The sequence below is a fragment of the Nicrophorus vespilloides genome, unplaced genomic scaffold, assembly GCF_001412225.1.
Source record: "Nicrophorus vespilloides isolate i.1.1-1 unplaced genomic scaffold, Nicve_v1.0, whole genome shotgun sequence".
NCBI lineage: Eukaryota > Metazoa > Arthropoda > Insecta > Coleoptera > Silphidae > Nicrophorus > Nicrophorus vespilloides.
In genome coordinates this window covers 13,710-24,859 of record NW_017097270.1, presented here as the reverse complement: position 1 = coordinate 24,859, position 11,150 = coordinate 13,710, and the positions used below count along the sequence as shown (strand labels likewise).

At 31.3% G+C, this 11,150-nt stretch overlaps 1 protein-coding gene across 1 annotated transcript; it reads right to left on the bottom strand.

Moving 5' to 3' along the window:
- Positions 1-1,990: 1,990 nt before the first annotated feature.
- Positions 1,991-8,735, bottom strand: LOC108559614 (lachesin-like; the record flags this gene model as incomplete). The annotated part of the gene is made up of 3 exons (XM_017916947.1): positions 1,991-2,293; positions 3,543-3,605; positions 8,451-8,735. Coding segments are annotated over 3 exons (578 nt in total), but the record flags the coding sequence as incomplete, so codon positions are not given.
- Between the last annotated feature and the right edge of the window lie 2,415 nt (positions 8,736-11,150).

Here is an 11,150-nt window from a genome sequence, read left to right as displayed (position 1 = left end):
CAAAATTAAAGCATGACACAGGTTTTTAATACATTTTTTTCTAAATAATAATAATAATAATTTATTGGCCAAACATCAATACAAAAGTACAAATTAATAGTACAAAAACAAAGTGTCAATGTTTAGTCAACTAATAATAATAATAATAATAATTTATTGGCCAAACATCAATACATTCTATTCATAAATAAATTCTAACATAAAATTAAAAAAAATATATTAATAGGCTGGCGAAAGGGCTAACGACTGAGGTCCATTTTTTCTATTTATTTTCATTTATTAAATTTTACTTTTAAATCAATAACTTAATAAATTCATAAAATACATATTTACAACTTATGCATATGTTTAATTTTAAAGAATAAATTTCATGTAAAATCACCCAAATTTAAGTAATTAGTATTTAATAATTATAAAGGGTGTCCCAAAATTAACGCAAGATTTGAATTTGCCGCTGTTTGTGCAGTATGATTTTCAATAAAAATAAACACAAGACTAAAAACTGTGTTTTCTATTTTATAAAGGATGTTCCAAAATTAAGGCAAGATTTGAATTTGCCGCTATTTGTATTTTATGATTCAATATTTTTATTTAATCACAATCTGAAGACTAAAAACTGCTTAATTCAAATCTTGCGTTAATGTTGGGACACCCTTTAGTAAACACAAAGATTATTAATAGGATATTTTCACCTATTAACTTTCCAGTCTATTTTTTTTTTCAATATTCAAATCTTTATAAAAGCACTTCTTTAATCATAAAAATACATAGCTTCAATTCACATTAGTTGCTGCCAAAAGTTTTAATCGTCGAAAGGCAAATTTTTTACTAAATATATTCAATTATAAACAATAATATCCAAAAGTAAAGCAGATTTTTAATACATTTTTTCTAAATAATAATAGATATTATTGTTTATAATTGAATATATTTAGTAAACATTTTGTTTTTCGACGATTAAAATTGTTGGCAGCAACTAATGTGAATTGAAGCTATGTATTTTTAACAGTAGATAATGCTGAATAATGAAAAAAACAGGTAAGATGTTTTTTTTATGATTAAAGAAGTGCTTTTATAAAGATTTGAATTTTGAAAAAAAAAAATAGGCTGAAAAGGGTTAATAGGTGAAAATATCCTACGCAAGATTTGAATTAAATAGAAAACATAGTTTTTAATCTTCAGATTGTGATTTTGTTTTGGGATTTACTGCACAAATGGCGGCAAATTCAAATCTTGCGTTAATTTTGGGACACTCTTTACATGACATTTAATCGTTAAAATTAAACATATGCATTATGTTTATTTTAATTAATATGATTTGTATAAATATGTTGTAAATATGTATTTAATTATGTTTTTACAAAAATTTTGATCATTTTGTATAATTGTAGTAATTTTTGTTTGTTTTAAGATATTTGGATGATAGTTTGAAAAATAATTGAATTAATTGTGCATTGGTATGTGGATATTTAATAAGAGTGTTTTGTGTTAATTAACATTTCAGAAATGTGACTATGTAATTGGGAAGATTTGAGCTCGATTCGGAATAGTGATGAGGCTGAATAATAGATTGGTGGCGTAAATTGCGGCGGCGATTGGAATCAAACGACGACAGGTCATTAATGTTGGTTACATAAATATTGTGTCCCTATCGTGGCGTTTGGAATTTGGTTAAATAATATTAGAAAAATAAGTGCGGGGGTGGTGATCTGTATAGTTATATATATATATATATTTTAGGTGCACGTCAGCGTAACAGGTGGTTCGAATTACAGTGGTTTACAAGCAATATACCAAACGACTAGAGATATGGATAATTCTCAAAGATCAATATCCGGCACCGGCTGTACAGGGCCGCAGATAATCTGCCGTTATAGAGTTGTGACACATGAATACAAATGGCGGAGAGCTATGCACGTGTGTGCTTAAGGAGGAGGAGGAGGAGGAAAATGCCGACCTTGAAATGTGCGAAAATATCCAATTTGCGTGTGATGATCAGATTTGGGGTGCAGGTGGAGGATAGCCGTGCAGAACAGTTGTTTATTTTTTGGAAAGTAGTGGTGTTAAGTAATAATAAGAGAGAATAGGTGGAGGTGCGACTTGCTAGGTTGTGCTAAGTTTTTGTTATTTTTTTTAATACCTGATGCCTGAGGGCCTGGTGGCGTGTACAGGCTGAGGCCGTTATCCACAACAGGGCCCGGCTGCAAATCGCGCTTGTCCGACGATGAAACCATCACAACCTTTGGCCGGTCGTCCTGCCCTATCGGCCTGCTGACGTTCCTTTTCCCCGTGTCTGTAATAAGAACCACCTGTCAACACCCCGACAATAGCCAGAAGTAAGAAAAAAAAAATATTGCCAGAAAAAATTGTAACACCGGCACAAAACATGATTTATATATACAACGGTTTCATATTTCCCTCCTGCCCTTGTGTGTGTATATACTCGTATATCTATATATAATTTTTTTTTTCTCTGGTTCGCCTTTTTCCCGGTCCACGTTGCCCAGAAAGTTCTAAATTAATTAAAATGATGAATGAGGGGGGTGTACATATTTTGGGTGTGTGTGAGCAGGGGGCGGCGCGCCTCGCGAAAAAAAATAAAAAAAAAAACAAGTAAAGGGGGCTGCGAAAAGTTAGACGGCCCCGGAGAATAGAAACACACTTTAAACTCTGTTATACTCGTTCTTCTTGTTCTCATCTCCTTCCTTCTCTGCAGCATCTCACCTCCTCCTCCGCCTCCGCCTCCTTCATCTCTGCTTCGGCAAGGTGAGAGAGGTTCTTCGCAAAAACTACGGCCTCATTGTGTTGCCGAATATCACCGCAGAGAATAAGCCCGAGCGCCCTTCTTAACCCTAACTTTGGCCATTACACGAGCGCGTTATTGTAATGCCAAAGTTGGTCTTCTTTCCCTGGGCCCAGGTATTTATCACCGGCAGCTCAAACGGAATGACACGCCTGTACATCCATGTTATTAGTGCCAACCACCTCTTAGCCTGCACCTCCGGTATAGTTCGTGCAATTGCCAGGAGTATTCTCACATTTCCAAAACAAGCTTCCAAACTACGACTTTAATCTACAACTAATGCTACCTAATTGAAGAGAAAAACAACCCAGGTTTTTGCTTTTGTTTTTATTTACTACTAATAATCGTTGCGTGTCCGGTCCACGCAGAAGTAATACCCACCAAAGTCTGGAAACATCTAATTAAGTAACATCATAAATTCATCTCTTTAGAATACAGCCAAGTCCAATTATGTAAGCTCCAAGCCGATATCACATTAATCCTGAGGCTGGGGAAGAAAAATAGTCACACAAAAAAAAATTTATATAAAACGTCGGAGCCCAAGAGAGGAAGAGAGGTCCTTGCGACTGCACGCAATTATTCTCCTGAATTATTTAACCACTAGAAAAAAGAATTATACCGCCCCGTCATTTTACCCCATCCACCCCTTTTTTTTTCGCTCTCTCAACGTGGAAATAAAAAAAAATGTTGAAGAAGAGGGGAGAAGAAACCGCCCCCGGCATTAAACAAATTTACTCACTTTCTTTATTTGAACTGCTTTTCATTTCCGTGGCTCTGGGCGGCGTTGATGGCATCGGGATCTCTGCAAACACAAACCAGAATTCGTTTCATTATCGGGATTTTCCCTAATTTGCACTACTAGAGTGTTTCTAAATAACCATTTTTAAAGAATTAATTTATTTTTAATTTACTAAATTTCATTTAATTAACATTACTAACATAAAATATTATTTTGGGACTAGAAAACTGTTGTTATATAAATGTTATTATTAAATAATGAAACAATATATGTTGCTTCCAGTTTCTAGGATATATTTTAAAATAAAATGTATAATTAGTGAAAGCATCAAATTAATTCTCATTGTGCGATATTCGTTAAAAGTAATTATCTTACGCTGCTGCATCCACACTTTACGTGACGTGAGTCATAATTATCCGTACCAAATATCTACACATGGAAGCACAGCATGAAATTCAGTTCCATTGTCAACTGAAGCCATGATAACTAATAGTTGTTGGTAGGTCTGACAGACATGTATGTCTCACGTCACGCATAGTGTAGATGCAGCATTATTTTTTTTAATCATCCTTCAACAACTGTAACGAGCTGAAATCTAACTTATATAAACAAAAATGAACAAAAATACACACCACAATAATTGCATTTTTTTAATAAATAAATAAATTTTTAATTAGAAAAAAAAACATACTAATAAACGCATCGACAGATTTATATATAAATTTGTACAGTTAATTGAAATATTTCAAGTGATAAATTGAATCAATCAGAATGTTGGTATGACAGGTGGTTCAAAAGATAATTTTTAAAATTTACAACTGTAACGAGCTGAAATCTAACTTATATATACAAAAATGAACAAAAATACACACCACAATAATTGCATTTTTTTTAATAAATAAATAAATTTTTAATTAGAAAAAAAACATATCTAATAAACGCATCGACAGATTTATATATAAATTTGTACGGATACTTAGAATAACTCAATTTAATAAAAAAATCATATCTAATAAACGCATCGACAGATTTATATATAAATTTGTACAGTTAATTGAAATATTTCAAGTGATAAATTGAATCAATCAGAATGTTGGTATTACAGGTGGTTCAAAAGATAATTTTTAAAATTTGCTCATTTCAACCCTCGATAACTTGTTTGGGGTTGGTTATTTTTTGATTTTTTTTTAGTTAAATTACTATATAAGCAAGTACGTTTAATATAAAACTATCTTTTTAAAAATCCATACAAAATAATTGCAATAAATTTTGCAATTATTTTGCAAAATTATTTTATATTTATATGTTTATAATATAATTTGATTTGATAAAGTATATATTTTAAAGTAAATTTATGATGTAAAGGATCTGATAAACAACTGTTACAAATAGTCCTGCAGATAAAGAAGTTGCATAAAAAAAGAGGGAAGTTTGTTAGATAATAAAATCAAAATTCAGGTTAAGCCGGGAACTCTTTGTTAGATTAGTGTAATAGTACGATAAGGTAGAATTCGTGGGCCATTAGGCATCGCCAACCCTCGGCGTTGTGGGGGTTGTAGGTCGAACCTTTTCGTACTACATAGTAATTACATTTTTTGATAAGATTCATACGCGCGTTGCACACGTACAAAGGGGAATAAAACGGTCTTTTAAAGCCGTAAACAGACCGCCGGTCTACAGCACAATACGCTGAACTTAATCATGTTTAATGTGCGGATTCGTATCCTGCGCAAAAAAAAAGATACAGCTAGATATAACCGGATAAGTGTTCATTCTCCGATGCACGTATCAATTCAATTACCAACCATAAAAACCATTCCGACACACAAGATCATTATTACCAATAACGTTCGGTTCTCCCAAAATAAAAATAATAGAAGAACAATATGATAGGGGTTGTAAAAAAAATATATATTACAAATCACGTAAAAAGGGACGCGATTTCTTTTCTATAAACGTAATACATGGTAATAACAATTTAGTTAATGTTATCATTACCGTTATCCTTTCCATTCGATTCTATTATTATATCAGAGAATTTGAGACAAAAATAAAACTGGATTGAAATGTATATAAATATAATGAAAAGGTTATGACATTTTCATTATTTACTATGTAAATATTGTATGATATTTCATTTTGTGACGCTATTACCATTTATCCCATCAATTTATAATAAGATCATGGTTTCCACTTAGCGAAATTGTAGATTCGTTCGAAGGCGTATTCAGCAAAAGGATTTATTTATGAGGGTATCAATCATACGAATTTCCTCCCCCATCCATTTTTACTATCCCCCCCAAGTGACAGGTATTAAACCGGTGTATCTTTGGAAATGAAGTTTTCTTATTACCACCAGTTATGATGTGTTACGTTCTTTTCGCCGTGCATCGGTTTAAGGAGAAAATGTTAACGGGAACAAATACTTTAATGAAATTGAATCCTGTGCAGTTACGTGCAAACATCCACAATTGCCTACCGTTCACATACATGCAACGTAAATGCAAACACTAAAGTTTCTCCCCAACTTGTAACTTTATCGTTCTGGGGCCAAACCAGACAAGTGCAATGTACATTTATACACAGACACATATATACATGAGATTGCGTGAATAGAAAAGTACTCGACGGAATTTAAATAGAAATGTAAACAGTTTTCGTTAATAGTTGAAAAAAATAAATTTCTGATTGAAATAATAAAATTATTTGATTTATAACTACTGTTAAGTGTGAATTTATATACTCAATAAACAAGGGGCATTAAAGTTGATTTAGTTGGGAATATTTATTAAGATGAGAAGGAAATGTGTGTAAATGTTTTACACATATTATGTTTATGATTTATTTATGGGCAGATTTATCGGGGCCATAAAAAAAATAAATAAATATATATACATATAGAAACAAGTGTAGTGAAGGGATGGAATGTATTCATTCGCGCATTTCGTGTGCATCGTTTATTAACTCTTAAACTGCTCGGAACGCGTAAATTTCCCTTGTTTAAATACGCATTACCAGATAAGCCGCTCCGCCATTTCTGCGTTTGCAAATTGCCGTTCACTTAACGTCTATTTTATTGCACGTTTCTATTAATATATAGATTCTACCTTTAATTTTACGATCAATGTAAAATTAACATTTCATCTATTTATTTAAGTATTTCAACTTTAATCTTCATCTATTATAAAGGGTGTCCCAAAATTAACGCAAGATTTAAATTTGCCGCCATTTCTGCAGTAAAGTGTTGATAACCCCAAAAAAAAACAATTTGACACTTTACTGCATATTTATAAATGATGTCCCAAAATTAACGAAAGATTTAAATTTGCCGCCATTTGTGCAGAAATCTTGCGTTGATTTTGGGACACCCTTTATAATCTTATAAATCATCTATGAAAAAAATATAATAAAAAATGTCAATTCACCACGATTATTATTAGTATTTTTTAATGTAATTCATCAAAGTTTGCAAATTTATTATATAAAGAAATTTATTGTTTAGTTGTTTGTTATATATTAAAATCTAAACTGATGATCAATACAAAAAAAATTAGGACTGTTGTGTAAATTGAATACGGTAATTCATGAATACAGGTATTCCGCGACTTACGAACGAAATTATATAATCTCTAAGTTGTTACAAGGAGATATATAGTGATACAAAAATTAATTTCTGCGTTTGCAAATTGCCGTTCACTTAACGTCTATTTTATTGCACGTTTCTATTAATATATAGATTCTACCTTTAATTTTACTATCAATGTAAAATTAACATTTCATCTATTTATTTAAGTATTTCAACTTTAATCTTCATCTATTATAAAGGGTGTCCCAAAATTAACGCAAGATTTAAATTTGCCGCCATCTGTTCAGTAAAGTGTTGACAACCCAAAAAAAAGACAATTTGATACTATACTGCATAAATGGCGGCAAATTCATATCTTGCATTAATTTTGGGACACCTTTTATAATCTATGTAATATTAGTAATTTTTAATGTAATTTATCAAAGTTTGCAATAATCTGCATTGATTATATAAAGAAATTTATTGTTTAGTTGTTTGTAAAATATTAAAATCTAAACTGATGATCAATACAAAAAAAAATAGAACTGTTGTGTAAATTGAATATTAATATGTCAATTAATGAAATACAGGTATCTTCCGACTTACGAACTCTTGGACTTACGAACAAAATTTTAATAATCTCTAACTTGTTACAAGGAAATATATAGTGATACAAAAATTAATTGTCCAAACAAAAATTGATATTTTCTTTAATTAAATATAATAGTTTTGTTGCATTTGTTTCTTTTGTCGATTTTTATTAAATAATTGTGATGTCTGCATTGAAAAGTAATTGTAAGTTAGTATTTTGTTTATTTTAATCTTTTTTTGAAATTTATGCAGTGTGATTAAATAAGTTTTTATTGAAATTTTTAAAATTCCCCCGACTTACGAACAAATTCGACTTACGAACAACCCTTTAAAACGGAACTAGTTTGTAAGTCAAGGGATACCTGTATATACTAAAATAATGATAGTTTTTAGTCCTTGTATGCTTTGAGAAAGTTTTTTTTTGTAATTTTAGTTAAACATGTTTAATTAATAATTACAAAACAAATCCAATTAAAAAAAACAATTTTATCAAAAACGACAGAAAAAAATGAAAACTAAATTAACAATGAATTGGATTTGTTTTTTTCTTTGTAAATTTTCTGTAAATAAATTAATTGAATTGTTTAATGTTATGGGAGGAAATGGGTAAACGTTTTGACATCATTGAGAAGGGATTTCCCGGTTGATCGGATCCAGGGTTAGGATGAAACATGTTTAGGGTATTTGAGTGGTACACTCTTATGTGTATATGTGAGTGGTGTGATTTTATTTTAAGTGGATATTTGATTTACCGTAAAGCCTGATGGATCCTTCGGTCTCCCCAAGGGAGTTCTTCGATATGCATCTGTAGTTGCCAAAGTCACCGACCTGGAGGTTGCGCACCGTCAGCTTCATGTGGGCCCTGTAACTGTTCTCCATCGTTTCGGTGCCGTACTTCTTGGTAGGCAGAAGCATCACGTTGTCGTAGACCCAGTAACTTATGGCCCTTGGATAGGCCTCAGTGTGACAATCGATCGTTACATCCGTCCCAGCCGGTGCTCCAACCAACTGATTCGGGACCCAAATCATCGGAGAAACTAAAATAACAGAAGCAAACAAGAATTAATTAATTAATTAATTATTTAATTAAAAAAGACAAAAATCATAAACATGGATCAGAGTTCATAGACCTATACTCCTAGCACAGCTTAGTATGCATGGGATGATTTTGTGGATAATATCGATAATAAATTTCATGGGACTACCCCCGTTCTTCCGCGCCCCCAAAAACCACTCCTCGAACCTCGTAATTATATAGGCGATATAATTTATTATCTGTTCATGCAACGGGACGTATTGATATAGTATACATGTTTATACAGGAGACTTTGTGACTCGACTCTCTACTGTATGGAACTGAACTAAATCATGTAGAGAGAGAATTTGCACGGCGTCCTCAATAGAGATCTGTGCCGGATAGCACTGCAGGCCTACGATAATAACATCATATCATGGGCCAAACGACCATGCCATTAGCGACATATTATATGCCAGAAACTGCCACTGCTAACTACGCTCACGCCGATACCATACCTACTTCATCCTCAACCACCTCAACTGCACACTCGACACTCCATCACCAGAAAACCGTATCATTATTAATACTTTAACCATGAATTTCCTTCTCAAAGTTATCGGTTTTACACTACAACAGTAGTTTCAATTCTTTTGTCCCATCAATTATCCCATTAAGAATTTCATTGTTTCTTTTACATGAAAAAAGATTGGGAAACACTGCACTACAACATCTCAAATCCCAACTTCAAACAAGTCACCTAATCGTAAATAATCTACGAGCAACTTAATTATTATTAATTATTCCAACCGAGACCCTCTGAAAATCATTTGCATAACCCGAATCTGCGATTACGTAAATCAAACAGCTTGTAAGACCCCACACACGAAACATTAAACCTACGAAATTCCCCCCAACGTTTACACGGCGATTATTTTTTTTTGTTCTTACATGCATTTACCGGCACGCAAACCGCGCAAAAAAAAACAGAAATGATTAAACACGAAAAATAATATAAATATACAACGTGTAAGTAATAATTCTTATTACGACAAATAATTAAACAAGCAAAGATTAAAAATATGACAAGTTTTATCGGAACATTAATTTATCATATTTAAGTTTGAAAACTCGTTTAAAATGAACAGTAAACAAACAAAAGTTTAAAAAAAAAAAAACTTAAGTAACGTAAAAATATATGAATTATACAGGTTATCATAAAACAAACATAACGATTAAGTATATATAATAAAGCTTAATCATTAAACGTTTACATAAAGCGCGCAGGGAGGGCAAAATTTAAAGCGTCCTAAAGCTCGCAAACTGCTCTTCATTTCCTGCACTTTAACGGCGCCCTTCCAGCAGTTCGAAACCGTTTCGCCCGAGTCAATTATCCGAAATGGCCGTACCGACATAATATTATTAATTGAACATTCATTTCGCCGAACATATGCATTGCTTTACGGTTCACATTTCAATTAGCTGAACATCTCAACGTTTTCTCTCTTATAATCAAAATGATTCAATAAAATAAATTCTACTAATTATATACTTTTTTGTTATTATTATTAATAATTCGTGTATTTATTTTATAAAATTTTTATTTCAACAAATTACTTTAATAATCGTTAAAAAAATTTTAACGTTTTGTGTCATTATTAATGTTTTACCAAATTTGTTATAAAAAGGACAAATCTTAAAAATAATCTTGGAACTATGCAAAATCTGTGTATTAATTTCAAATAAATTTTGTTAAAGATTCATATTTTACAAAGTTTGAAAAGTTTTGTTGTACAAAAGAAAGAAATAATAATCAGTATATAAAATGTCATTATAGAAATCATTGAATTTCGTTCTGTAATGATGTTTTGTATTATTAACGTGAATTTATGTCATTGGGAAGGATCAAAGTGAAAGGGGGGCAATCATTGCATTATTGAAACACTGTTCCAATTGTGAACTATTGCAAAGTTAATTACTAGAAATTGGTTTGGAACGGAATAGAATTATTCCTGTTAATTGATTTAATATTAAAACAAATCAACTCTCTCTGTCAGAAATGCAATTTTGTTAATGCAAAAAAAAACAAAAAAAATAATTATTTCAATATAAATTTTGTTCTGTTATATTTTTTTGTTTAATTTATATATAAATTCTTAAAAGAAATTCCTCGAAGGGCGTTTACTTTAATGTCGCGATTAAGTGTTTCCCTTCTCGGTTACCTTTTACGACAAACACCAAAAGGTAAATATGTTAATTGCAAATTTACAACCCGCTTGTCTCTAATAGCTTATCGATTTTATACTTAGAGTAAACGTATATTTTATATTATAATTCATTAGTTTTCATTTCCTAATACAAAAATTTGTCAATAGTTGTTTGATGTTAAAATATAAATAAACTTGAGTAATTATGATGGAAACTTGGTAAGAAATTT